General features: G+C 51.6%; 2 protein-coding genes across 13 annotated transcripts in view; one reads left to right on the top strand and one right to left on the bottom strand.

Moving 5' to 3' along the window:
- The window catches only part of ATP6AP1L (V-type proton ATPase subunit S1-like protein), a 38631-nt gene extending 23833 nt beyond the window's left edge, over window positions 1-14798 (bottom strand). For 2 of the 12 annotated variants that reach the window (XM_089312964.1, XM_070056387.2), the window contains exons 1-3: window positions 14472-14762; window positions 5516-5781; window positions 4983-5005 (exon numbers count right to left, since the gene is read on the bottom strand). Coding sequence is in view for 4 of the 12 variants with exons in the window: in XM_089312959.1 (XP_089169085.1) it covers window positions 4983-5077 (95 nt within the window). In the remaining 8 variants the exon portion in view is untranslated. Of the gene's footprint in view, window positions 1-4982; window positions 5119-5515; window positions 5782-7686; window positions 8198-14471 lie in introns of those variants that run through there. The other 10 variants (XR_016220385.1, XM_089312960.1, XM_089312959.1 and 7 more) reach the window with 9 other exon arrangements.
- A 307-nt stretch (window positions 14799-15105) lies between these two features.
- Window positions 15106-16523, top strand: RPS23 (ribosomal protein S23). Its single transcript, XM_002713934.6, has 4 exons — window positions 15106-15137; window positions 15438-15597; window positions 16098-16218; window positions 16330-16523. The coding sequence occupies exons 1-4, from the start codon at window positions 15134-15136 to the stop codon at window positions 16474-16476; spliced, it is 432 nt and encodes a 143-aa protein (XP_002713980.1). The 5' UTR covers window positions 15106-15133; the 3' UTR covers window positions 16477-16523.
- The last annotated feature ends 10244 nt before the right edge of the window (window positions 16524-26767 follow it).

Raw genomic sequence — 26767 nt, 5'->3', positions numbered from 1 at the left:
TACAAGTTTAAATATTTCAGGTTTTACATTCAGGTCTGTCATCCATTCTGAGCTGATGTTTGTCAGCTAAACATCTGTAACATTTTGGAGCCAAGGAAAAAGAAAACAAGCTATTAGCTTTCACACATTTTAAAAAAGAGAGAGAAAGAAGTACGGATTCAGGAAGTATGCTTCCCATATTCTCTCACAGGAAGCTGACAGAAGACACACACCTTCTCAGCAAGGGGGAAGCAAGAAAGACAAAAATACAGGCTCTAACAACAGCTGCTGTAACTCAGAAGAGGGGTAAAGAGAAACCTGAGGCCATCATATATGAGGAGTCCGCAAAAATTTCACAAGAAATATGTATTATGAAAAATCTGTGAGTGGGTTTCAAAAATATTGTGCACCAAAATAAACTTACCTTTTAAAAATATATTTTTAGTTGAAAAGCAGAGTTATGGAGGGGAAGGGGACAGACCTTCCATACACTGGCTCACTCCCCAAAAGGCTGTGATACCTGGGGTGGGGCCAGGTCAGAGCCAGGAGCTTCTTCCGGGTTTCGCATGTGGGTAGCAGGGGCGCAAACACAGCAGTCCTCTGCTACTCTCCCGGGCTCGTTACAGGGAGCTGGATCAGAAGTGGAGTAGACCAGCCAGGACTGGAACAGGTGCTCAAATGTGATGCTGGCATCACAGGCGGAAGCTTAATCCACTGCACCACAATGCTGATTCCAATAAGCTTCTTTTAATTCCATTTTCTAGGAGCATTTTGAAGCCCCTTCATCCATTAGAACTAGAGAGACCCAATCCAGATTGGAGCAAGAGGACAAAAGGGACAAGACACAGAGGGAAGCCCAGGGCAAAAGGACATTCTGAGAGACTGTACTACAAGTCAGAGGAGAAAGATTAAAGAATTTAAGAACACACATGTTTAAAAATGGCAACTGGGGAAGGACGATTTTTAATTCTAGCACAAAGGACACAGTTAAACACACGCAAGAAGCATGGTTTCCCAAGTGGCGTGTCACGGAATACACAGTCACAGTGACGCGACGCTGAACTGAAAGTAGTCATGTCCCCATGGGGAGGCGCGGGGAATGAAGGGAAGGAAGGTAAAGACTCTGGAAACAGAAATCTTGTTGACAACAACGGAAAGTCGTCAGACGAGGTCTAAGACACAAACGCTGAGACATCGCCCATGTGTACTGCTGGGACGCTAGGGCAGTGTGGTGGCTGGTGATTGCTGCCAGCTCCTGGCTCCCTTCTCCATGGAGGAGTTCCCACGCCCGACCAGAGGACCTGTAGCTGCCCCCTTGCTAGGTAAGGCTTTTGTCTTGCTTGGGCGAATGGAACATGAGCAGAGGCAAACCAACAGAGAGACAGAGAGAGAGCCCCCATCCACTGGTCCACTCTCCAAACGCACGCAGCAACCAAGGCTGGGCCAGGCTGAAGCCAGGAGACAGGAGCTCCAGGGAGTACCCACATGGGCAGCAGGGACCCAAGGCCCTGGCCCATCATTCCCTGCTGGACCAGAAGGCGGAAGCACACCTGATCCCATGCATTCTGATATGGGATGAAGGCACCCAAGTGGCACCTGAGCTTGCTCAGCCACCACATCTTCCCCCATATTCAAGTTTCAAAAGGCTTAGCGAACAAAAACATAAAAAATTATGAGGTCTATTTTAACTAAATAATATAAAATATATCAAGTCATTTGGAAATATATAGTTAGCAGGGGAGTTTAACAAATGTTTATTAAAAGTGAATGAATAAGCTATAATATTGCTAATATTCTTGGCTTCAGGCTCTGCTCCACTAATTCAAGATTTCTGTGTACCCACTAGTAGACAACACAGGCTCATTATCATTGCAGTAAGTCTATGGTCTCACCACACAATAATGCTGCTTTACTTCTACTTTACACATACTGCAATTCAGGCAAGTCTTACTTGCATCCATCAGCAAGGTAGAGTTATAGACAGTGAGAGAGAGACAGAGAGAAAGGTCTTCCTTCCGTTGGTTCACTCCCCAAATGGCTGCTACGGCCGGCGCTGTACCGATCCGAAGCCAGGAGCCAGGTGCTTCTCCTGGTCTCCCATGGGGTGCAGGGCCCAAGCACCTGGGTCTTCCTCCACTGCCTTCCCGGGGCCACAGCAGAGAGCTGGACTGGAAGAGGGGCAACCAGGACAGAATCCAGCGCACATATGGGATGCCGGCGCCGCAAGCGGAGGATTAACCAAGTGAGCCACGGCACCAGCCCGGATCAGCCTGAACTAATAAGGCTTCATGGGAAGCCATAATCTAAACCAAAGACAAAATACCTGTGAATTTTCCTGTCACAACAGTCTCAGAACTAAAATAGGAACTAAACACTGTTCTGGTTAAAAACTGTCTATGCTCTTTTCTCTCTGTCTCTCTCTCTCACTGTCTAACTCTGTCAAAAAAAAGAATAAATTAATTAAAAAAAAACTGTATGTTAGGTTGGCACAGCAATTACGATGCTACCGGGGACGCACATATCCCTTCTCAAAGCCTGGATCCAAGTCCCAGCTTTGCTTGCAAGTCCAGCTTCCTGCTAATACACATCCTGAGACGCAGTGGTGACGGCTCAAGCACTCGGGCCCCTGCCAGCCACGTGGGAAACGCTGGCTGCCTTCCCAATTCCTGGCTTCAGCCTGGACCAGCTCGGGCTGTCGCAGGCTTGGAGCATGAACCAGAAAGTGGAAAACTCTCTTTTTCTTGTTCTGTCTCTGGTTCTTCCTCTCTCCCTCTCTGCCTCTCAAGTAGATAAAAGTGAGCAAGTTTAAAATTGCACGTGCGAAGAAGCCGAGGAACACAGGTTTAAATGACACCTACATTGTCACTTTAATACTCGGCCCTTTTTCTCGTCAGAGAGACCTGTGCCATCCCCGGAACGCAATCAAGAGCCTTAGGTGCCAAGGCCTTGAGGAAGGTGACGGGGACGTGAGGCAGCTCCTCTGCGGTGCACATTCCCGACCCGGCCTGCTCGGAACGACCTCTGGAGGACCTCGACGTGCCTGCTGCGCCAGCTCGGCTCCCCCTCTCCCTCCTCTCCGCTCCGGCTGCACAAGCACGCCTCAGGCACTCAGCGTCTTGCCCTCCCGAAGCCTCAGCACAGCTGCTAGCACAGCCTGCCATCCTCTCCATCCACCTGCCTCACCCCTGCTCTGTTGTCACCTGGGCAGCTTCCAGGGCACAGCTCCACGCCACCGCCTGGCGACCACAGCCCCTACACTCCCCAGACTGGTTCAGATGGGCTCACTGTCCCCATGCTTTCACTCATGCTGAATTTCAAAGTCTCTTTGTCATAAGAGACATGGGACAAGGGACGAGCCCCTCTCCTCTCTGGTCAGTCAGGCACAATGGTTCTTTGCATCTAGCACAGTACCCAGCTACTGAACAGTACCAAGGATTCTAAACAGGTGTTACATGCATGAATGAACTGTCACGTTAATGAACAAACCCTAAAAGCCAAGTGGAAAATGGAAGATTATAAAGGATTTCCTTTTGGTTCAAAAATAAACCCAACTTGAGGGGGAAGTGTGGGAAGGAAGAATGGAGACCCCTTCCAAGCTGGGAAAATCACACTCTGGGGCCAGCAATGTGGTGGCACGAATGAAGCTCACCTGGGCCCCTGCACCCACCTGGGAGTCCTGAAAGAAGCTCTGGGCTCCTGGCTTTGGCCTGGCCCGCCCTGGCCATTGTGGCCATTTGGAGAGTGAACCAGTACATGAAAGACCTCTCTCTCTCTCTCTCTCTCTCTCTCTCTCTTTTGAGAGTGAACCAGTACATGAAAGACCTCTCTCTCTCTCTCTCTCTCTCTCTCTCTACCTCTTGCTCTCTCGCTCTCTCTCTGTAACTCCGATTTCAAATAAATAAATAAATCCTAAAAAAAAAATCATCCTTCCTAGAACCTGAAGAACCTTGAACAGCCCCATACAGCTGACAAGTACTTCTAATTTCGGATCTGTGATTTAAAAGGACACTCGCAAACATCAACAGTTGCTTCCTTCATCATGAAAAAATATGCCATATCCGAAAATTCAAATGCTCCTTGATTCATCCAGCTTCTGAGGCTAAAATTACTGAAACCTATTAACTTTTTCTTAAAAACAGAATTGAGATTTTTAAAATTCTTGGCATATATTTGAGCAGTGCAAATACATACATCAGTAAGTCCTCTATAAGCCAGGTGGGAAAACAATCTTACGTTCTGAACACGACCCAAAAGAAGTTGCTATTGCAAAGGGAACCTGGAGGACAGCATCGACTGATTTGGAAACCAGGACAAATAATCATTTCAAATGCCTGTCCCCACAGCTGTGACTTCAGGACTGTGTCACACAGGTCTCGCCAGCTCGTCCTGCTTGCTGCTGCCCTTGGGGTTCACACGAATCCCTGCTGCACCGGCTGAGCCAGCACACCATGAGCCACTGGGAGACAGGACAGAAAGAACTGCTACTCGGATCCTGAACGCTCTTAACATAGATAAATCTCTAAGTGCTGCTTGCCACGGTACGGGAAGAAGTCAAAGGGATAACAGAAGTACAAAGGGTCTTGCTTGGTCATTTTGAGTATCATGCACAGTCACCAACTTCTACCAGTTATCTATTTCCCAGATTTTTAATTCTGTGTCCTCCTCTCTTCTGACGTGACCATGGCAGGGAAACTGTAAAATGAACAGTTGCGTGTAAGTATGAAAGAACACTGGTTTCAGGAGTCAGCTCACAGAAACACACTCTGACACATAATTCAAATGTTTCTGGAGTATTCTGATCAAACAACCCTTCAATTCATGATGAAGGCTATGTTCTTATCTCATAATTATAAACCCCAGCTCAGTAACTGTGGCAGCTAACTGTATGCTCTCATCCGGCCTGTACATCTTAATCATAAACAGATGTGGGTATGAAACAACACGAGGACACTCCGAGCCACCCATGCCTGCACGGAAGGGCGTGACGAGACGCGGCTACTCACCTTGCATTCTTCCTGGCAAGGATCTGCTCCAAAGTCAGGGAAAGCCCCATGCACAGAGAAGCAAGTGCAAAATAAAACAAGATTTTTCTTCCCATCAAGAAATGAATCTGTTGTTCGAACCAAGCACATCTGTGAACTCATAAACACAAGCAGAACAGAGGCAGTGCTTTGCCTGCCATTTGACTGGCAGTACATTCAGCCAATGAAAGGACAGCTTTCCCAGGTATTATGTGGGGGGAGACGGAGGGGAGGGGCCTGACAGCGCCTAATTTAGAGCATATGATGAAACAAATGCAATATTCGAGCTTTTAATGATTCATTTCAATGAAAATTAAGGAGCAGATTTTTAGAGATGTGTTTACCAGCTCAGCTTTTTTAAAAAAATTTGCATTGTTTTGATACTGTCCTGTAACTTTTAGTAAGACTCTCATGGTCCTTTTAGGAGCTTTTAAATTCTCCCCTAAATTAGCGAAATGTCCCTTTTCACATGCGTGTTCCAAATGGACAAGTAAGCACCAACCTCAGGAACTTACCTACATCCCCACAGGTGCACACAAGTGCTGAATCCTTGACTCTGCGTTGGCAAGGAGGCAAGTGTGTGCAGTGGTGGGCCCTGCTCTGCAGGTGCACGACCAGGCCAGCCCTCTCCCTCCTCCCCTGCACAGACAGAGGGGACACAAGTTCCTGCAGAGCCGCTGGCACATGAGATGAGCTCCTGTGGGAAAGCTTCTTATGACTTCAATACCCATTTTCATTCCTTCCCTGCCAGACTCTTCACCGACTTCACCCCCTAAAGAGCCTGAAAAACAGAACAAAACAAGATCCCTAAGATCTGTACATCTGAAAAACTACAATGAAGGTGCCACAATAAAGAAAATTCTCCAAAATTAAAGTATCAGTGTTTTGGGCTTCTGGAATCTTGGTCTTTTAAAGGCAGATGGTGGGGAGATGGTGCAGCCAGGGAGGCTAGGGACCTGGCTCCAAGGAGACACTCCCTGCCTCACTGTCAGCTTCCCACTTCTCACACAAACACAGCCTAGGGAATGCAGAAAAGGATCAGAGGTGAATAAGGCACAATGACCAGAGGATGCAGGACTAAGGAAGTTACCAAGAGCAGTTACAAAACAGAGACAACCCCTGGCCCTAGGTCTTGATATGCTCCATCGTCCCCTCCCCTTCTTCTCTCTGAATGTTCATCCTACCCAGCATCCACTTCCATCTTCCGTCCTCACCCCGAGTCTGCGGGATGTCAAGTCACAAGACAGGTATGGACAAGACGTTTAGCCTGAAGTGGGATTGACGAACTCTAGGATATCCAGTTAAGTGGTGAATTTCATAAAAGCAACAAGTAATTTTCATATTAATATGTCCTGTGCATTAAGTGGGACACACTGTATCTTTTTAAACTATTCACTGTTTACCTGAAAATTGAATTTAACTCGGTGCCCTGTGTTTTTATTAGCAAAGTCTGGCCACCCTGGTCTGCTGCGCACAGCTGCACAGGAGTGTCACAAAATGCTTGCCCCGACTCAGCAGGTCTGGGGAGGGGTGTGGGACTCTGTGTTTCCAACAAGCTCCAGATGGCTGTTGACGCCGCTCGCCGGAGGACTGCCCTTGGAGCAGCCCAGATCTAGAACAGCACGGTTCACTAGACATATCAGGAGAGCCCCACATGTCTTAACATTTTCTAGTAGTCACATTAAAAGGCAACTTCTACTTTAAGGCAACAGGCAAGATTGATGTAAATAATATTTTTATTTAACCTAAAATATTTTCACTTCAAACATAATCCACTTTCAGAACTATTAATGAGATACCTTCCGTTCTTTGTCTTTCCTAAGTCTGAAATCTGCCATATAATTCACCCTTTCATTTCTCCATTGACATGAGCTGCCTATCAAGTGTCCAATAGCCACACGTGGCTCATGGCCACCATACCAGAATGGCTCGGCCAGCTGCTCGGGCAAGACCTGGAAGTCTCCTGCAGTAGCAGTAACAGTGGCTGCTCCTCAGGTCCCACCCAGGTCAGGAGGGAGAGCCCAAGCCCAGTGGGGTCAGGCACTGTGACAATAATGACACTGAACACTGAGAAACCACAGTGTTAGGCACCTAGAGGTCATTATGTAAGAATCTTTTGTGGAAATACACTTGGGTTACATTCTTAAACACATGACGTTTTTATTTTAAATCAAGTATCATTTGAATACGCTTTATGTCTTGGTGATCCTAGAATTTTCACACAGCATTCTTTGCGCTGTCGGAACATGTTCCCCACTTGGTTAAGAATATTCCAGGCACGACGTGAGTGTTTGCCTTAGCAGTTAAGATGCCCATGTCCAGAGCAGAGTGCCTGGGTTTGATTCCTGGCTCCGGCTCCTGACTCCAGCTTCCTGCTAATGCAGACCCTGGGCGACAAGAACCGGACGGTTCAAGTAGTTGGGTCCTCGCTGGGCCCCACATGAGAGATCTGGACTGAGTTCCCAAGCCTCGGCTTCAGTCCAGCCCTGTCCTGGCCAATGCAGGCATCTGGAGAATGAACCAGGAGTTGGGAATATACTTGCTCGGTCCCCATCTCAAATAAATAAACAAATTCTAATGAGAAGAAAAGAATATTCAAGACAGAATAATTAGTAGCTAGTAGATTTCACACGTGTATTTTAGAAGAGCTCACACTTTAGGATGTGATTATCTGAGAATAACTTACTTGTGACGCTGGAGAAAAGCAGTGACAGTAACTGTTAATGAGAATCTTCCTGCAGCCTGCAAGGCCTCAGAGGGTTTCAGTGGCCTGGCACGAGGCCTGCCTGCTTGGCCTGCTAAGCAGACTCTGTCAAGACCCGTGAAATGTCTGCGATTTCACCCACTGGGAAGCTAACACCTGCCAGTTTTACAGCTGTTGGCTGAAGACAGGACTCCGGGTCAGAGACACAGGCCTTTATTCTCACCCCACAGCGGCAGTGTCAGCAGGTCCTGTGTCACAGGGCAATGCAGGAACCCTAACGGATGCTTGTCTCCATAGTGAGTTTTTGTTTTTTATATTTATTTTATATTTATTTATTTGAAAAGCAGACAGAAAGAGACAGAGAGAGAGACAGATTGAGAAAGGTTTTCCACCCACTGGTTCACTCCCCCAAATGCCCATAATAGCCAAGGTTGGGCCTAGCCAAAGCCAGGCACCCAGAACTCAACCTGGTTTCCTACATGGCTGGCGGGGGCCCGATGACTTGAGCCATCGCCTGCTGCCTCCTGGGGTGCTCATTAGCAGGAAGCTGGCTCAGAAGTGGAGCCAGAACTCCAGCCCAGGTACTGTGATACGGAACACAGGCGTCCCAGGCAGTGTCCTCTCTGCTCCGTGAAGCCCCACTGGTCTCGTCTCCGCACAGAGAGCCTGAGCTTAGCCCCGGCCGTTCACGACATCAAGCCCCGCTCCCCCAGCTCTGAAGGAAAATGCGATCTCCCAAGGCAGTCGGCAAACCTCCCTCCACTGCAGGAGACAAGTTCTACTTCCACAGCTGCTCACTACACAAACACCCTGGGAAACTATGCAGGAAAAGCGCACGGAGTGACCCACGCACGAGACAAGCCGGAGACAGAGAGGCAGACGGGGAACTTCCCCTGCCAGCCCCAGGAAAGAAGAGGACGCGGCACACTCTCACCACCCTCTCCTCACTTGGAAGGAACTAAGGTTTGCTGCCTTTTGCTGATTTACTGTGTAGAACTGAACGCACCCTCAACTGCGGATCTGACTATCAAACCCGTAATCACACCTGACCACAGAGAACTGTGTTCCCACGGGGAAATTCAGAAACGGCTCAAACTTCAGAATTCTAATATTAATTTAAGAAGCATCTAGCAAGTGTGCAGAATCTATTCATTCAATGCTCTTGGGGCCAAAACGGCATTTGTCAGATGTTTAACTCAATTAGAACGGTCTTTGCATAGTGACTTCAAATCCAGAGCCATCTGCCTCTACAAAGCCCTTCCTGGCATGGCCCCTGCTGGCCTCTCTCGCTTAATCTCATGCCAGCTCCTCCTCCTGCCCACAGTCCAGGCACACTGTTTGCACCCCATCAACAGCGGAGCTCAGCTGCACCTCAGGGCCCTTCCACATGCCATGTCGTTCGTGGGGATCACCTCACCTCTCTAACTCTCCCTGCTTTCTCTTCACCTTCACTGTTACACACAATCTGCACTGAGACTTGCTGTTTTTTTCCCAAGGTTTATTTATTTTATTTGAGAGGCAGAGTTACAGAGAGAGAGAGATGGAGAGACAGAGAGAGAGGTCTTCCATCCACTGGTTCACTCCCCAAATGGCTGCAACGGCTGGAGCTGGGCCAATCCGAAGCCAGGAGCCAGGAGCTTCTTCTGAGTCTCCCATGTGAGTGCAGGGGCCCAAATACTCGGACCATCTTCCACTGCTTTCCCAGGCACATTAGTAGGGAGCTGGATTGGAAGTGCAGCAGCTGGGACTCGAACCAGCACCCAAATGGGATGCTGGTGCCACAGGCAGAGGCTTAACCTTCTACACCACAGCACCGGCGCCAGGAGTCTTGTATTTTCTTGCTCCCTTATCTGAGCCCCATCAGAAGGCTCCAGGACAGGCACTGGTCTAATCAGCCAATCCCCACCCACAGCCCAAGGTGGAGCTCAATGCAATACACAGAATGAATGATTCAACCTACCCCAACACCACTTCATTCAGTCCCACGTCATGTCACATTGTTCTAACCCACAGGGTCCTGAGGCAACGTAACTGGAAAATCAATAAATCCACGCATTCCACAGAATCTAGGAGTTTGAAAATGGAACTGGACAAAACCCAGGTGACACCAGTTCACCACCAAAACACCTCAGCGCACACTGCTTACTCCTCGATGGTATCTCCTTATCAAGTTCAGGGCCAAATCACTGCCATGACTCCAACCAATTTTCATCAAACCAGCTCGGAGGTGACTGCAACCAGAATGGTAAGTCTAATGATTACAAGTGCTTCTAATTTAAACATTAACCACTTTGGGCGTCCATTGACTTCTGGAACACAAATAATGCGGCAGATCAGAGTGTATTTTTTTGGTCTGTGGTGCTTGAGCTAACCTGAGACAGAAGGGCCGTTCTCGCACAGTCTTGTCTGTCTGACAAAGACTGATCGGCACTGCGCCAGATTGTTCACCAGGTATACAGGCCAAAACACAGAGTCCTCGCCTCTCCAGAAGCTCCAAGCCAAGTGTCATGCAGAAACGTGAACACATAACTGTGCTGGTCAGTGTCTCCCTGGGGGCTGTCCTCACCTCCACACCAGGCAATGGCTGGTTAAGTGAAGGGGACAGAGAGGCAGGTGGATAAAAGCTAGAAAGAGAGCCTGAGGGGCCGGCACTGTGGCACAGTATATGGATGCCGATTCAAGTCCCAGCTGCTCCACTTCCGATCCAGCTCCCTGCTAATAGCCTGGGAAAGCAGCAGAAGATGGCCCAAGAGGTTGGGCCTCCACCCCCAAGTGGAAGGCCAGGAGGAAGCTCCTGGCTTGCCGTGCGGCCATACGGGGAGTGAACCAGCAGACAGGAAGATCAGTCTGTCTGTAACTCTGCCTCTCAAATACATAAATACATCTTGGGGGGGGGGGGGTTCAAGTGGGTTTCTGTTAGTTGTGGTGCATTAGAGCCCTCACTGGAAGGATCTGCTAAATGACACTTGGTGCAACGCGAGAGGTGTGAAACAGGAAGAGGGGCCCAGAGGTTGGGGGACCCTCACAGAAGGGGTTCTAGGGATGAGAAGCCCCCGTCTCCACCACCTGCACAGATGCTCCCACCAGGCACCTGCAGGGCCCCTCCCTCAACACCAACAGGAATCCGAGTCTTAGATCACGGAAATAAACTCTCTTGGAGAAGAAATGCCCTACATACCTGGGTTAGTATACCTGCCCCCTTTATACCTGGGTTAGCAGTGTAAATGAATTATCTGGACAGAGACGAAGCAGAACTCCTCACAGACGGCTCTGCATATGGTGCAGTGAATCCCAGCTGCTGCTTTCTGAATCATTAACGTAAATTTGGAAATGCTAACTTACAAGCCAACTAAGTATTTATTTATTTTTTAATTTATTTGACAGGTAGAGTTATAGACAGTGAGAGAGACAGAGAGAAAGGTCTTCCTTCCATTGGTTCACCCCCCAAATGGCCGCTACGGCCGGCGCACCGCGCCAATCCGAAGCCAGGAGCCAGGTACTTCTCCTGGTCTCCCATGTGGGTGCAGGGCCCAAGCACTTGGGCCATCCTCCACTGCCTTCCCAGGCCACAGCAGAGAGCTGGCCTGGAAGAGGAGCAACCGGGACTAGAACCCGGTACCCATATGGGATTCCAGTGCCATAGGCAGAGGATTAACCAAATGAGCCACGGTGCCAGCCCCCAACTAAGTAAATTTAAATATTCATGTGTATTGGGGCTGGCGCTGTGGTGCAGCAGGTTAATGTCCTGGCCTAAAGCGCCAGCATCCCATATGGGCGCCGGTTCTAGTCCCGGCTGTTCCTCTTCGGATCCAGCTCTCTGCTGTGGCCTGGGAAAGCAGTAGAAGATGGCCCAAGTCGTTGGGCCCCTGCACCCACGTGGGAGACCTGGTGAAACTCTTGGCTCCTGGTTTTGGATCGGCGCAGCTCCAGCCATTGCGGCCATCTAGGGAGCGAACCAACAGATAGAAGACCTCTCTTCTCTCTCTGCCTCTCCTCTCTCTGTGTAACTCTTTCAAATAATAAATCTTTAAAAAATAAATAAATAAATATTCGTGTGCACATGTGCACACCACTCCACAGTAGGCAACACGACCATGTATCTACGCCCAGGTTACACATCTCACTCACTGTGGTCGTCCTCAGGGCCGTAATGATCACCAGAGCCAACCCACCTTTGCGGCAGTAAGAAACCCATCACTCTCCTCCTGGGAGGCTCTGCAGAGCCAGGAGCCCCGCATTTCTTTCCTCCTCTATTTCCTCCCATCACCATCTGCTCTTGTTGCCTTCAATTCGAGGGGATTTTGTTTTATATTAAAATCCTTAAAGCAACAAAGTCTCAATAATACAAATGGCCACAATGGTGTGAATGGTTTATTTTGAAAGGGATTATTATGCTTGCATAATAATCCCTTGCATATAATTTCATTTAAATAATCAAGAACTAATCCTGGTAAGTCTTCATTTTGCTGTGGAAAGAACTGGGAGCCACTCTCTGCCACTCCCCATCACCAAAGACCAACTGTCCACCCTCCAATCAGACTGTAAAGACCTGGGTCCACCTACCCCATTCTTAAACCTCTCTGTGCAAGGACATCCTAAAGCTTAATGTTCCACTGTAACACGGAATAGTATCTTTTCTTTCCTAGTGAAGAAAATTCCCTCTTCTACCTCCAAGGTGCCTGCTGAAGCGGAAGCCCGGTTCCTTTGTTTCGTCCTCAGCCAGGCCAGGAACATCGGAGAATAACCCCTACTACACATACTAAAATTACACTCCCTTCCAGGGACTCCACACAGGGCATTCAAGAACAGCTGTGACGGCTCCCTCTAGCTCTTACATGGATGTTTAATGATAATAACTGGATTTTAAAGATCAGGCCTGAATACGAGTAAGGTTATATGGCACCATACACTTATTTCTTTAGAATGTATTCTTTGGAATCAATGGAAAAAGAAACAATTACTGCCCCAAACAGTCACTAGAGATGAGAGATTCCGTTCACCTCGGATAAAGGAAAACTTGTGTTTAACAATTTCATCAGGTAAAAAGCAGCTCCCGACATCCATCCTGAGAGGTCATCGCCACCCTCACTCTCAGCTCCTCCTCTCCCGCTGCCAGCTCTTATTTTAATGTGTCCCGTTACCACAGCAACAGCGGCCACGGTTTTTACAGTTAGATCACTAGCCGTCATCTTCAACTCTTAGTTACATGTTAATAGAACTTCAGTGTTACTGATCCACACTGCTGGCCTCCTCTCCCACATCACTACGCTTTGGCCAGCCCGCGGAGCAGGTGTCCGACCTCTCTCGCTCCGGCCTGTCCACGGTTCCCCCCAGGGAGCGCACCCAGCGCTGTGGCCCTGAACACCACGTGTCCACGTCGCATCACTCACCAGCCCCCTCCTTCGCACCCTACCTGCTCCTCTCGCGGTATGTCCCACTCCCTGGGTGCCCCAGGTGCCCCGCCGCGGTGCTACGACCGAGCTCCGGCCCGGCACGTCGGGTCAGCTGGACCACCAAGGGTACACCTGACCTAACCACTTCTTATCACGTCCACGGCGGCTTCGAGCGGCCGCTCTCACCGGGCTACCGCGATGCCTGCCCACGGGCCTCACGCAGTCTCGGGTTCTCCCCACGGCAGCCCGAGCGATCCCAAAAATGTGACTTCCGCGCTCAGCACTTCAGGACAGCACCCAGTCGGCAACCACAAAGGCCTTAGGGTGGTCGGCCAGGTCTGAGCGACCCCCGGCAGCCCTCGGGCCTCGCCGACCCGCTGCTGGGATCGCTCAGATCCAGAGCCGGCCCACGCCCCGCCCGGCCCACGCCCCGCGCGGGGGGCTCTGAGCTCCGGACCACCTGCTCGGAGCCGCCGGAGCCGGGCTTCCTCACAGAGGCGGGCACTGCTCGGGGCCGAGGGGCCTCCCCGTGGGAGCCCCCGGACTCGGACGGCCCACGGCTGCGAGACGATACCTGGTCGGGGCCGAGGGGCTGCCCGTGGGACGCCCACGGCTGCGAGACGACACCTGGTCGGGGCCGAGGGGCTGCCCGTGGGACGCCCACAGCTGCGAGACGACCCCCCACGGCTGCAAGCCGGCACCTGGTCGGGCTCGAGGGGCCTCCCCGTGGGACGCCCCACGGCTGCGAGACGACACCTGGTCGGGGCCGAGGGGCCTCCCCGTGGGACGCCCACAGCTGCGAGCCGGCACCTGCTCAGGGCCGAGGGGCCTCCCCGTGGGACGCCCACGGCTGCGAGACGACACCTGGTCAGGGCCGAGGGGCCTCCCCGTGGGACGCCCACAGCTGCGAGCCGGCACCTGCTCAGGGTCGAGGGGCCTCCCCGTGGGACGCCCACGGCTGCGAGCCCGCACCTGCTCTGGACCGAGAGGCCTCCCCGTGGGACGCCCACGGCCGCGAGCCGGCACCTGGTCGGGCTCGAGGGGCCTCCCCGTGGGACGCCCACGGCCGCGAGCCCGCACCTGGTCAGGGCCGAGGGGCTGCCCGTGGGACGCTCACGGCCGCGAGCCGGCACCTGCTCAGGGCCGAGGGGCCTCCCCGTGGGACGCCCACGGCCCCGAGCCGGCACCTGGGCAGGGCCTCCCGTGGGACGCCCACGGCTGCGAGCCGGCACCTGCTCGGGGCCGAGGGGCTGCCCGCGCGGGAGCCCCGACTCGGACGCCCCACGGCCGCGTGACGACCGGCACGGGCACCTGGGCTTGGGGGAGCGGCCAGCGGGTGGAGACCTGTCTCTGCCTCCCCAGTAAATAACTCACTCCTACACCGCGGGTGTCCCCGGTTACACCTGCGCACACGCACAGCACCCGTAACTGCTGCGTTCCGCCGGCCTGCGACACCGGTGGTGAACGAACCCTCGGCTCGGAAATCTCTCGTCTGCCATTTCCCTTTCCAGGACACACAGGTTTACAGAGCCGGGTAACGAATCGCCCCAGGTCGCAACAGCGCGGAGCCGGAGCTTAAGGCGCCCTCTGACTCCGCCCAGGGTTCTCTCAGTACTGCCCCGCGACGCGGCACACCGCTCCGGAGGGCGGTCGGGGATCGAACTCGCAGACCGCGCGCCCCTCCCCTGCCCCACGCGGCCTAGGCCCCCGGGGCCGCAAGCGCGCGTGCGCAGCACGGGACTCGCGCAAAGAATTCTGGGACTGGTAGTCCACGATCTCCCTCACCCCACCGTTCACCGGAACGGGAAATAACGATGAAAGCTACAGAGCTTGGAATTTCGTGAGATTCAGAAAACACGCAGATTCTTGCGCAGGGAAGTGGTGCGGACGACTCGTTTTCGAGGGCAAGGCCACGGGCTCGGGTCCGGCGCTGCGCGGGCAGCCGCGGGGTCCTCGGCTGGGCGGGGCTTGCGCGCAGTGGCTTGTGGGGGCCTGGCTCTGCCTCGCTCTTTCGCTCAGGCCCGCGCGCTGGCAGGATGGGTGAGCTCTCGCTGCGGGGTCCCGGCGTCCACGGGCGGGACTGGGGCTCGGGGCGGCGTGCGGGTGGGAAGAGGGGCGCGGAGCGCAGGCGGGCGGCCTCGGGGCGGCCGGGCCCGTCAGCCGGGGAACCCCGCTCGGGCCGGCGCATGGCGGCCGGCGTCGGCGGAGCAGCCCGGGGCCGCCCGGGGCTCGTCGCGGCGGGGCAGCGGCCTCGTGTGCGGGACGCGCGCTCTCGACGCCGCCCGGTCGCCTCTGAGGCCCCGCGTGGGCTCTGAGCGCGGGCGCGTTTGGGCCTCGCAGGCAAGTGCCGTGGGCTCCGCACCGCCCGGAAGCTGCGCAGCCACCGGCGCGACCAGAAGTGGCACGACAAGCAGTACAAGAAGGCCCACCTGGGCACGGCGCTCAAGGCCAACCCCTTCGGAGGCGCCTCGCACGCCAAGGGCATCGTGCTGGAGAAAGTGTGAGTGCGGCCCGCGCGACGCCGCGTGGCTCCCCTGCCCTGGTCCCTGGGGGAGGCGAAGTCGCGGCCGTGCTGACACAGGGAGGGGACATGGTGAGCCCCTGCTGCGCTGGGAGCCCGCTGATGCTGACTCGAGTTAGCCGGTGTGTGCGCTTTTGTAAAGAGGTCATGTAGGGCCCGGCGCTGTGGCGTAGCGCTGCCTCCAGTGCCAGCATCCCGTGTGGGCGCTGGTTCGAGCCCCGGCTGCTCCACTTAGGAAAGAAAAAAGAGGTAACGTAGCAGAGCTCACATTAGTGTTAGAATCCTGAACCTCGACTTCCTTATTGGGGAGCTGCACAGTAATGAATTAGGAATTCCTGTTCTGCCAAAATGAAGACACGGCAGAAACTTGATTTCCGTTAGCAACTGGAGATTGACAGTAGCAGCGGTTTCCAGGCGCGGGCAGGGCTTGCTGTGTCGCCCTCGAACGCCAGCTCTCACGCTTGCTGTCTCCGTTGCAGAGGGGTTGAGGCCAAGCAGCCCAACTCCGCCATCAGGAAGTGCGTGAGGGTCCAGCTGATCAAGAATGGCAAGAAAATCACGGCCTTCGTCCCCAACGACGGGTGCCTGAACTTCATCGAGGTGAGTGCTTGCGGGATCCTCACCCCTCACCTCCGGGCCGCCTCACCCCTGCCGGCCTCCTCCGCCACTCCTGTGCTTGCCACTGACCAGGAACCCACTGTTTTGCTGCAGGAAAACGATGAAGTTCTGGTTGCTGGATTTGGTCGGAAAGGTCATGCTGTCGGTGACATTCCTGGCGTCCGCTTTAAGGTGGTCAAAGTAGCCAATGTGTCTCTTCTGGCCTTATACAAGGGCAAGAAGGAGAGGCCAAGGTCATAAACGTTGATGGCAGAAATGTATTAAGAATAAATTTTCATATTCCAAAATGTCTTGTATCTTATTCCTCTCCATAGCTAGAAGTTTGCAAAGTCATAGTACTTTAAAAAGAGACCTTTGGATGAGACTGTTGACGATGCCCTCAAGCTCAGTGCTGAGGGTTGGGGTGCCCTTGGGCATGGGTACTGTTGGGTCCATATTCCAGGGCCTGGGGTGTCCAGTGTAGCCCACTGTAAGCTGCTCCCTGCTGTGATCTTTCTTAGGTGTCTGAAGGGGTCAGGACCATGTTGGGTTTGTGTGTCTAAAACAGGAAGAGAACCAAGAGTGGGCAGTTACGGGAAGGATGGGCTAGACCTAGCCACAGAAGTTGATGCAGGAGCAAATGGAACAGGTATTTAAATTTGCTTCAAGGTACAAGGTCAGACAATTAGCAGCAGACACAGCTGGGATTTAGGTGCTCAGGGCAAGTCTGCAACAGGGTGGAGAGTCTGGGTGTGGTCAACTCCTGCCCAGCACTTCCTAGCTCCGCAGTGAAGAGTTCAGTGCCGGCTAAACCATTTCCAAGGACTGAACGGATGCAGAAGGCCCTCACTGACTCCCAGAGAGAGGCTCAGGAAAGAAAATGCCCGAGTCGAGCACATGGAGGCACCACTAACTGTCCAGGATGTGGTGGCCACGGGGTCCACCATCTCCCACTGGGAGTCAGCAGCAGGTGGCACGGCGGGAAGGGGCAGAAGCATGTGGGCACCCACTGGGCCTCAGCAGGTTGTGGTGTCTACCACCTCAGCTGAGGCCAGTGGTTCATGGCCTGTAGTCCCAGCTACCAGATGACCAGGAGCCTCAAATCCCAAGGTGAGACGCACATTCTGTCCCTCTGGTCTCTGCTGCCCATCTCATTCCCCTCCACTTTGTGCCCAGAGTCCCTTGTATGTGAGTGTTCATTGTGCTCTGCCCAGTCTAGGGTGAGAGGAATGAGGCACACACCTTGATGTACAATTTAAGCAAAAATCCCTGCAGGATCCGAGACTAGCTAAAACAATACTGAAAAAGTCATGTGGGAGGAGTTATAAAATGGTTTTAAAACAAAATTTATAGCTTCAGTAACCTAAACTTAGTGGAGAAAGGGCAGGAACAGGATCAAGGACCCATCAGAAGAAACTTGCCCAACTGATCTTTACAAAGATAAGCCAGTGACGGAAGGATAATTTTTTTTTTTTTTTTTTTTTTTTTTGACAGGCAGAGTGGACAGTGAGAGAGAGAGACAGAGAGAGAAAGGTCTTCCTTTGCCGCTGGTTCACCCTCCAATGGCCGCCGCTGCAGCCGGCGCACCGCGCTGATCCTGGCAGGAGCCAGGAGCCAGGTGCTTTTCCTGGTCTCCCATGGGGTGCAGGGCCCAAGCACCTGGGCCATCCTCCACTGCACTCCCTGGCCATAGCAGAGAGCTGGCCTGGAAGAGGGGCAACCGGGACAGAATCCGGTGCCCCGACCGGGACTAGAACCCGGTGTGCCGGCGCCGCAAGGTGGAGGATTAGCCTATTGAGCCACGGCGCCGGCTTGGAAGGATAATTTTTAATAAACGATACAGGCTTCTATTTGCCAAGCAAAGTCAAAACGCAGTGGGTCAGGGATCTGAATGTAAGAACACTAAACCAGAAAACCGCATCCTTGCAACTTGGGTGGAGTTCTAGGTGTGACAGCAGAAGCACATTCCATTAAAGAAAAACCGATAAACGACTTCAAAATAAGAACTTTTGCTCTGCTGTGAAAGATTTTAAGAGGATGAAAATACAAAAAATACTTGAAAATTACAAATCCAACAAAGGACTTCCACCAAAATGTTAAGTGAGAAGGTAACTTACAAATGGGCAAATAGGGGTGTGGGTTTGGTGCCAACAGCGAGATGTGGCTTCCTGCACAGGTTGAGTGCTAGCTTCCCACCGCTGTGCACTATGGGAGGTGAGGGACAGCTCAGGTACACGGCTGCCTGCCACCCACGAGGGAGACTCAGTTTCCAGCCCCTGCTGCAGTGTGGCCTGGCCTCACCTGTTGGGCACATTGGGGAAGTCAACCAGCACATGGAAGAGTCCATTTTCTCTCTGTCCTCCCTCTTTATTTTTTAAGACTTGTTTATTTGAAAGGCAGAGTTAGAGAAGTCTGGTCCACTCCCCGGATGCTGCAATGGCTGGGGCTGGGCCTGTTCTCTGGACCATGTGGAACCAGAGGCCAAAGCACTTTGGTCATCCTCTGCTGCTTTCCAGGCGCATTAGCAGGGAGCTGGGACTCGAACCGGCACACACAGGGGATGCTGGCGCTGCCGGCAGTGAGCGTCATCTACGCCACAGTGCCAGCATTAAAATGAAATTTCATTAAAATGAAAATTTTAATGCTTATAAAAGGGGGACAATGGACATTTACCAAAAAGGTGCAAATAAACACGTGAAAAGGCAAACGTTAGGAAAATGTACACGAACCACAAGGTGGTGTCACCTAACAATGGAGAAGAATCAGGACTAACAATGGGAAGTAAGTGGATCCTCCCACGGTTGGTGGGAACATAACGTGGAGTAGGCACTCGGGGAGAGTTACACAGAGGCTTACACGTGGCTTCTGGGTAGTGCACACACGCAAAAATAAATGCGCTTACAACCTGTGCAGATACTCACTGCCGCTTTGTGATAGCCCAAACCAGACAACCTAGGTGTCCTACAAGGAGGGCACAGATATGGTGGGGCACATCCATAACTTAAATACTAATTAAGGCCGGCACCGCGGCTCACTAGGCTAATCCTCCGCCTTGCGGTGCCGGCACACCGGGTTCTAGTCCCGGTCGGGGCGCCGGATTCTGTCCCAGTTGCCCCTCTTCCAGGCCAGCTCTCTGCTGTGGCCAGGGAGTGTAGTGGAGGATGGCCCAAGTGCTTGGGCCCTGCACCCCATGGGAGACCAGGACAAGCACCTGGCTCCTGCCATCGGTTCAGTGTGGTGCGCCAGCCGCAGCGCGCCAGCCGCGGTGGCCATTGGAGGGTGAACCAACGGCAAAGGAAGACCTTTCTCTCTGTCTCTCTGTCCACTCTGCCTGTCAAAAATTAAAAAATTTAAAAAAAAAAACCGGGGCCAGCCTCTACCTGCGGTGCTGGCATCCTAGATGGGTGGCAGGGCGTGGTGAGCATGTGGCCAGCCCATCCCTGCGACCTGAAGCTTCTGGGCCGAGAGAACCTGCTGCTTCTGGGGTGCGGGACTCCGGTCCCTGCATGGCCTGTCAGAGCTGGGCAGGGCCTTCACCACTGGTCTGGGTATTTGTGGGCCTTAAGTCACCAACTCAGGCTCTGTTCTCCAGGCTGCTGGCTTGTTAGTTTACGTCTAGCTTTATAGATCTCCTTTCAGTGTACATTTTTAAAAAGATGTTTGTTTATTCCTTTGAAAGGCAAAATTACAGCGATGAGTCACCTCTGTGCTGGTTCACTCCCCAGATGGCCACAGTGGCTGGAGCTGGGTCATCCTGCAGCCAGGAGACTGGAGCTCCTCCGGGTCTTCCATGTAGATGGCAGGGGCCCAAGCACCTGGGCCACGTTTCTCTGCCTTTCCAGGCGCATTAGCCGGCGTCTGGATGGGAAGGGATGCAGGGATCACAGGGGGTGGCTTAACCCCTGCACCGCAGTGCCCACCGCATTCATTGTAGTCAACCTGAACACGGAGGTTCTGTTAGTTGGCTAGGTCAGAAGTGTAGAACTTACAGACCACACCTAAATTTTCAAAGTTTCTCTGCAATGAAAACATCGCATTGCTTTCCCACCTCTTTTAGCAACCAGCTCCTGTTGAAATCTGCACAACAGGGGGTAGGGTAAACCATATTTTAAACAATTTTTCATTTAATTCACAGCTGAACACAGTAGAGAGAATTGTTGCTTGTTGAGACATGTTTCTCCATTAGCACCTGCCTCGAAACAGTGATAGGAAACAGATTGTTGTGCCGGATCTTCTGTCTCCAACAGATCTGTGCGCATATTTATGAGGATTTTTTTCCCTCTGTAGTTTGGCAGCTTCAGGTACTCCGTTGCACAGGTATTTGTTGGCTATTATGCCTGCTTTCCCCCTCCTCAGGTTCCTAATGGAGTCCAACCATTTCCCTAGGATTTTAACTTGTGTTAATAGTTGATTTTGTTCATTCTGTACGTTACATCCCCCCCCCTTCTTCCTGCCCAAGATGTATGTGGGTAATAGAAGAAAGCCATTGTGAATGGATTTGTGATCTGCACTGTGTCCCATACATGGATGTCAGAAGGCCCAACAATTGCCTGACTCTGTATACACTTTTCTGTGTGTCTCTGTGTGTGTGCATTTTTGCCAAGATGGGTTCGCTGCTTTTTTTCAGATTTTTAAAGAGGTTTCTAACCCAAGAACCCAGTTGTTTAAATCTGTACAAGCGTGAGCAGATTCAGTCACATATCTCACACATGTGTAAACCACATATTGTGGTTTGGCATCACTGATTAAATGCCCCAGTGTGGCGAGGTCCTGGGAATGGATGGTTGCCTCCACTCTCCCGAGGCTGGGAACGTTATAAAGAACTTTATTCAGATCACGGTCCTGGAGATGGAAGAGTGCAGTGCCAGCATCTGCCCAGCTCTGCTGAGGCCCTCACGGTGGGTGGCATTGCAGTGGTGGGGGAGCACATGGAAGAGTCAGGGAGATGGCACTCATTGTTTTAGGAAGAAATCCAGTCCCACTAGGCTGGGCCCACTCTGGAGACAGCAGTCAGCAGTCGTGAGGGTAGAGCCCTCACTGTCTTCCAATAGAACTGACATGTTAAAGGTCTCACCAGCTCAGCATGGCCATCCTGGGGCCCGGCTGCCAATGCCTGAGGGGAACACATCATATCCAAACTATAGCAATGACACGGCCGGCAGATCCTGCAAAATGCACACTCAGATTCTCCTGTGATCGCAATGGTTAAGCTAATTCTGGTAATTTTAGAGGAAAGGGCCCCAGAACCACTGGGAGAGGTAGGATCAGCAAAAGTGTAGTGGCCAGCACTGTGGTGTAGCCGGTGAGACTGCAGCTGCCTGCAGTGCCGCATCCCATATGGACACCACTCTGGCTGCTCCACTTCTGACCCAGCTCCCTGCTATGACCTAGGAAAGCAGTGGAAGATGACCCAAGTGCTTGGGCCCCTGCACCTGCATGGGAGACCCGGAAGATGCTCCTGGCTCTTGGCTTCAGATCGGCGCAGCTCTGGCTGTTGCAGCCATTTGGGGAGTGTACCAGTGGATAGAAGACCTCTCTCTCTCTCTGCCTCTTAAGTAAATAAATAAATCTTCAAAAAAAAGGGGGGGGGTAGACAGCCCTACCCTCAGAAGTAAAAGCAAAGGACAAAAAGTCAGCATCTGAGAAAGGGGTAGAAATGGGTGGAATTGATCAAATACAAATATCCAGTGTGCACCTGTAAAAACAAATGGTGTCTTTGTGACTGTGAGTGCCTTTAAAGTATTTGGGCAAACGTTAGGAAGAAACAGTTCAATGAAACCAATGTGGCCACACTTTGGTAAATGTACTGTTCCCTCTACTTTTTGTTTTAGAAGGCTTTTATTTAATATAATCTTCATAGGTACAGCTTTCGGATTTTAGTGGTTCTTCCCCTCATACCCGTCCTCCCACCCCCACTCCTGTCCCACCTCCTAATCTCTCTCCCATCCCATTCTTCATTAAGATTCATTTCTAATTATCTTTATATACAGAAGATCAACTCAACTAAGTAAAGATTTCAACAGTTTGCACCCACACAGACACACAAAGTATAAAGTACTGTTTGAAGACAAGTTTTACCATTAATTCTCATAGTACAACTCATTAAGGACAGAGGTCCTACATGGGGAACAAGTGCACAGTGACTCCTGTTGTTAATTAAACGGTTGGCACTCTTACTTATGATGTCAGTGATCACCTGAGGCTCTTGTCATGAGCTGCCTAAGCTATGGAAACCTTTTGAGTCCACGAACTCCATCAGTATTTAGACAGGGCCATAAGCAAAGTGGAAGTTCTCTCCTCCCTTCAGAGAAAGGTACGTCCTTCTTTGATGGCCCCTTCTTTCCACCGGGATCTCATTCACAGAGATCTTTCATGTAGGTCATTTTTTTTGCCACAGTGTCTTGGGTTTCCATGCCTGAAATGCTCTCATAGGCTTTTTAGCCAGATTCGAATGCCTTCAGGGCTGATTCTGAGGCCAGAGTGCTGTATAGGGCATTTGTCATTCTATGAGTCTGCTGTGTGGCCCACTTCCCATGTTGGATCATACTCTCCTTTTTAATTCTATTGTTATTAGCAGACATTTGGTCTTATTTATGTGATCCCTTTGACACTTACTCCTATCTTTATGATCAGTTACACACTTAAAATGATCACTTTAACTAATAAGATGGCATTGGTACCTGCCAACTTAATGTATTCCCTTTACTTTTACCTATGCTTGAAGTTTGCCATCATAATTTTTAAAATCACATGCACATACTAATTGTTTAATGGTCACCCTGGGCACACTAGAGCCAGTACATGGATGGCTGGGTCTTATAGGGGGGCACAGTGGAGATGTTGGGCCCTGCAAGTGGCAGGAAGCAACTGAGGACACTACACTTAGGGCCCTGAGACATGTTAACCTATCGGGAAGAACCCTTGCAAGAACAACACTAACGTTCAACTAAGTAGTAAAAACAAAGTAAAATAAGATCATTTTCAAAGATTTAAGGGACAGATAAAACACAAACTGCCTCTGGGAATGTCAAATTGGGAAGCCTCGCTACTGAACAGTGATGTGATGCAACAGCCTTTGATCTGATGTCCCCAGCAACTTGTCTCACCAAAGGAACAAGTGTGAGCCACAGTTTCTGCACGCACTTCCCATCACTGTTCTGAGAGCTCTCGGGGGAAAGGGGCTTTGCCTGCCCCCTTGAGCACTGTATCCCTGGAATGGACCCTGACCACGCAGGAAGTAAGTGCTGAATGCTCAATGAGCAGCGAGGAATTCCAGACAACTAGCAGTCAAATGATAGGAGAATTATTTGGTATATTTTTAAAGATTTATTTATTTTATTTGAAAGGCAGAGTTACAGAGAGAGAGAAAAGTCTTCCATCCTCTGGTTCCCTCCCCATATGGCCACAATGGCCAGAGCTGCACCGATCCGAAGCCAGGAGCCAGGAGCTTCTTCCTGGTCTCGCATGTGGGTGCAGGGGCTAAAGGGTGCTTGGGCCATCTTCCACTGCTTTTTCCCAGGCCACAGCAGAGAACTGGATTTGAAGTAGAGCAGCCAGGACTTGAACAGGTGCCCATATGGATGATGGCGCCGCAGGTTACCCACTACACCGCAGTACTGGCCCCTGGTATGTTTTGTTTTTAAAAATGATATATTCATTTATCAAGAGCCAGAGTTACAGAGAGGGAGAAACAGAGAGAGATCTTCTATCAGCTGGTTCACTCCCCAAATGGCTGCAACAGCCAGGGCTGGGTCAGGCCAAAGCCAGGAGCCTGGAACTTCATCTGGGTCTTCCATGTGGTGACAGAGGTCCCAGCACTGGGCCATCCTCTGCTGTATCCCAGGTGCATTAGCAAGGAGCTGGATCAGAAGTGGAGAAGCCAGGACTTGAACCAGCACTCAAATGCAACGCTGGCATCACGGGCGGCAGCTTAACCCACTGCACCACAACACTAGCCACAGTGTGTTTTGATGTGGAAGAAATCCTAGTCTTTTAAATTCTATTTTCAAAGAACATTAAGTGACATGAGAATATGTTCCAGATATTAAGTTAAATGGAAAAAAATCAGGATGTAAAACCATATTCAGAGTGGTCTTTAATGTGTTTAAAAGAGTATAAGGAACTACATCAAGATTTTAATTGAATGTATCTCTGGGTAATACATATACTTAAATGATTTTTAAATTTTCTCCTTCAGTCTCCTGCATTTTTCAAGTTATCCATAAGGCCTCAAATGTTTTTAACAAAATGAACTTTGTTCCCCATTCTGTAGGTGGAGTGTGTAGCATCACCAGAAGTACTAAAGTCTTCTTGGATCCCTCTAATCCAAGTTCCCACGCTCCGCAGCCCAAGTTCCCTCTTACAAGTTTGGTGCATTTCCTCCCAACCACTCTCCCGTTTTTCACCCATGTAAGGATTTAGACTGACAGACAGCGTGTGGTGGCAGTGTGTTTTTATGTAACAGTATCAGGTCTCGGCCTGTGTCGCGCTGTGCTACAGCGGACTGGGTGATTTCTGAGTGGAATGTGTTGACTCACCATCTGAAGGCTGGGGAGTGCGAGAACACGGCCCCAGGGCCTGGTAAGTGCTGTCCTGAGGCATCATACCGTGGCGGAAGGCATCCCTTACCTGGGAGCGTGTGCAGAAGGGGGCCGCACGGGTCCTGTCAGGAGCCCCCTCTCGAGAGAACAGCATTAATGCAGCCTACGGACAGAGCCCTCGTGGCCCCTTCACTGCTCCAGGGCCCCACCCTTTACTGTTAGTGTCATGGCAATTCAGTTCCTAACACATGCTCTTCTGGGGGACACCACAGGGCCATGCATACCACAGGACATAGCTAGCAGCTGGTTTCTGTTCTAGCCCCACATCTGGCCAGGGGCTCTGCCCATTGGATCCCTGGAGAATGAACTGATTCCCCATTTTTACTCAGACATTTCCATACTGATGAGCAGGAGAGGGCCTGGGTTCCCTTTTCCTGAACCTTTTGAAGGAGGGGGCTGTGGAAACTATACCTCACTCTGCTGCTGCTGGTGGGATGGAGAAATCTTCCCAGGGAATAAGGCGGTGGCTCTTCCCGAAACAAAGAGGCAAGTCCAGTCCCCGGTACCCCGAGAAAGGAGACTGGAGCCAGGCCTCACGGGGACTCCCAGTTTAGGACCTAAGGCATGGCCAAGTCATGACACTGTCTCCTCTCCCACCAGTTCTGATTCTCAAATGTCTCTGACATTGGTCTCTCTTCTCACTGCCTTAGCTTAGGAACTCAGTACCTCATCAGCCTCTTGGCCTCTGTCCAGTTTCTTGCCCTTTTCCCCTTTTCTAAGCACTTTAAAAAAAGACTATTTAATTTGAAAACAAGAGTGACATACAGAAAAGTATTCTTCATCCTCTGGTTCCCTCCCCAAAATGCTCACAGCAGCCAGGGCTGGGCTAGACCAAAGCCAGGAGCCAGGAACTCCATCCGGGTTTCCCATGTGGGTGGCAGGAATTCAAGTACTTGGGCCATCATCAGCTGCTTCCCAGGCACATTAGCAGGGGGCTGGATCAGAAGTGGAGGAGCCAGGATTTGAACTGCCCCCCCCCCCCCCCCGCCAACGTGGGATCTCAGCAGCACTTAACCCTCAGTGCTCCAACATCAGCTCCTCTCTCCCTTCTAATCCATCCTGGAAACCACTGCCGAACGAGTCCTCCAAAAACAACTCGAGACTCCCCTCTGCAGGCCACAAGTTTCAGGCAGGATAAACTGGATCTCACTCATAGGTCGCTGCGTGGCCTTCCACAGCTGCTACCTTCAATGCTCTTGTCCCTTTAGTCTCTTACCAAATTCCTCTCTACCCTTCAAGTCCCACTCTTTCTGGGGTCTGTCTTGAGCTCAGTGATCACCCACAAATTCAGGTATTTCATAAAGATGTGGCAGGTGCTACCAGGTCCCAGACACCCCACAAAAGCCCGCAGTCCACCTGTAAGTAGCGATGCACCAGGGCTGGACCTGTGTGAGCGGCGACTTTCTGTTAAGTTATCAAGGCGTGCTTTGTGCTTTGTTTCAACGTCTGCCTCCTGTTAGAGTTTGCAGTGACTTCTGTGCCCTTGGAGAGCTCCAAGTGCTCCAGGCAGGTGCTCCAGGCACGCGTGGCGCTGCTGTAGGGTTGTCGTTTGAATGTTAGGCTCGTCTGAATGTGTGCATATTGAGTTTTTATTCACGTACAAAACGGGAGTGGGTGGGCTCTAGAGGGACTTCTGCTCTAGCGGTCTAGAATACAGACCCGGAACAGGACACTAGATGTCGCTGCTGACAACAGAAAAGGAAAGCCCGGGCTGGCCATCGCAGCGCTGCTTTAAAGAAGCCCTGTGAAAATGCAGAGGTGCGGCTCCCTCCGGAGGCCCAGTGTCCGAGAAACCAGCGCAGAGCCCTGGCACGGTCACTACGCGCTTCCTCCTTACAGGGAAGCCGGCAGCAGCCCAGGTGGGGAATCAGAGGGTCCTAGCACTGGAAGGCAGCTCATGTTTCCCTGAGTTTGCCGATTTCTGGCTGTTCCCTGGAGATAAAACACGGTGC

Source organism: Oryctolagus cuniculus, chromosome 14 (assembly GCF_051225735.1).
Source record: "Oryctolagus cuniculus isolate XC-2025 breed Fujian yellow rabbit chromosome 14, ASM5122573v1, whole genome shotgun sequence".
NCBI classification, from domain to species: Eukaryota; Metazoa; Chordata; class Mammalia; order Lagomorpha; family Leporidae; genus Oryctolagus; species Oryctolagus cuniculus.
The sequence above is the reverse complement of the archived record's forward strand: the minus strand, read 5'-3'. Positions and strand labels throughout refer to the sequence as shown.

Coding starts and splice junctions, on each gene's coding strand:
- RPS23 (XM_002713934.6), top strand. Junction 15,598..16,097: donor GGCATCGTGCTGGAGAAAGT/GTGAGTGCGGCC, acceptor TCTCCGTTGCAG/AGGGGTTGAGGCCAAGCAGC. Junction 16,219..16,329: donor GGTGCCTGAACTTCATCGAG/GTGAGTGCTTGC, acceptor GTTTTGCTGCAG/GAAAACGATGAAGTTCTGGT.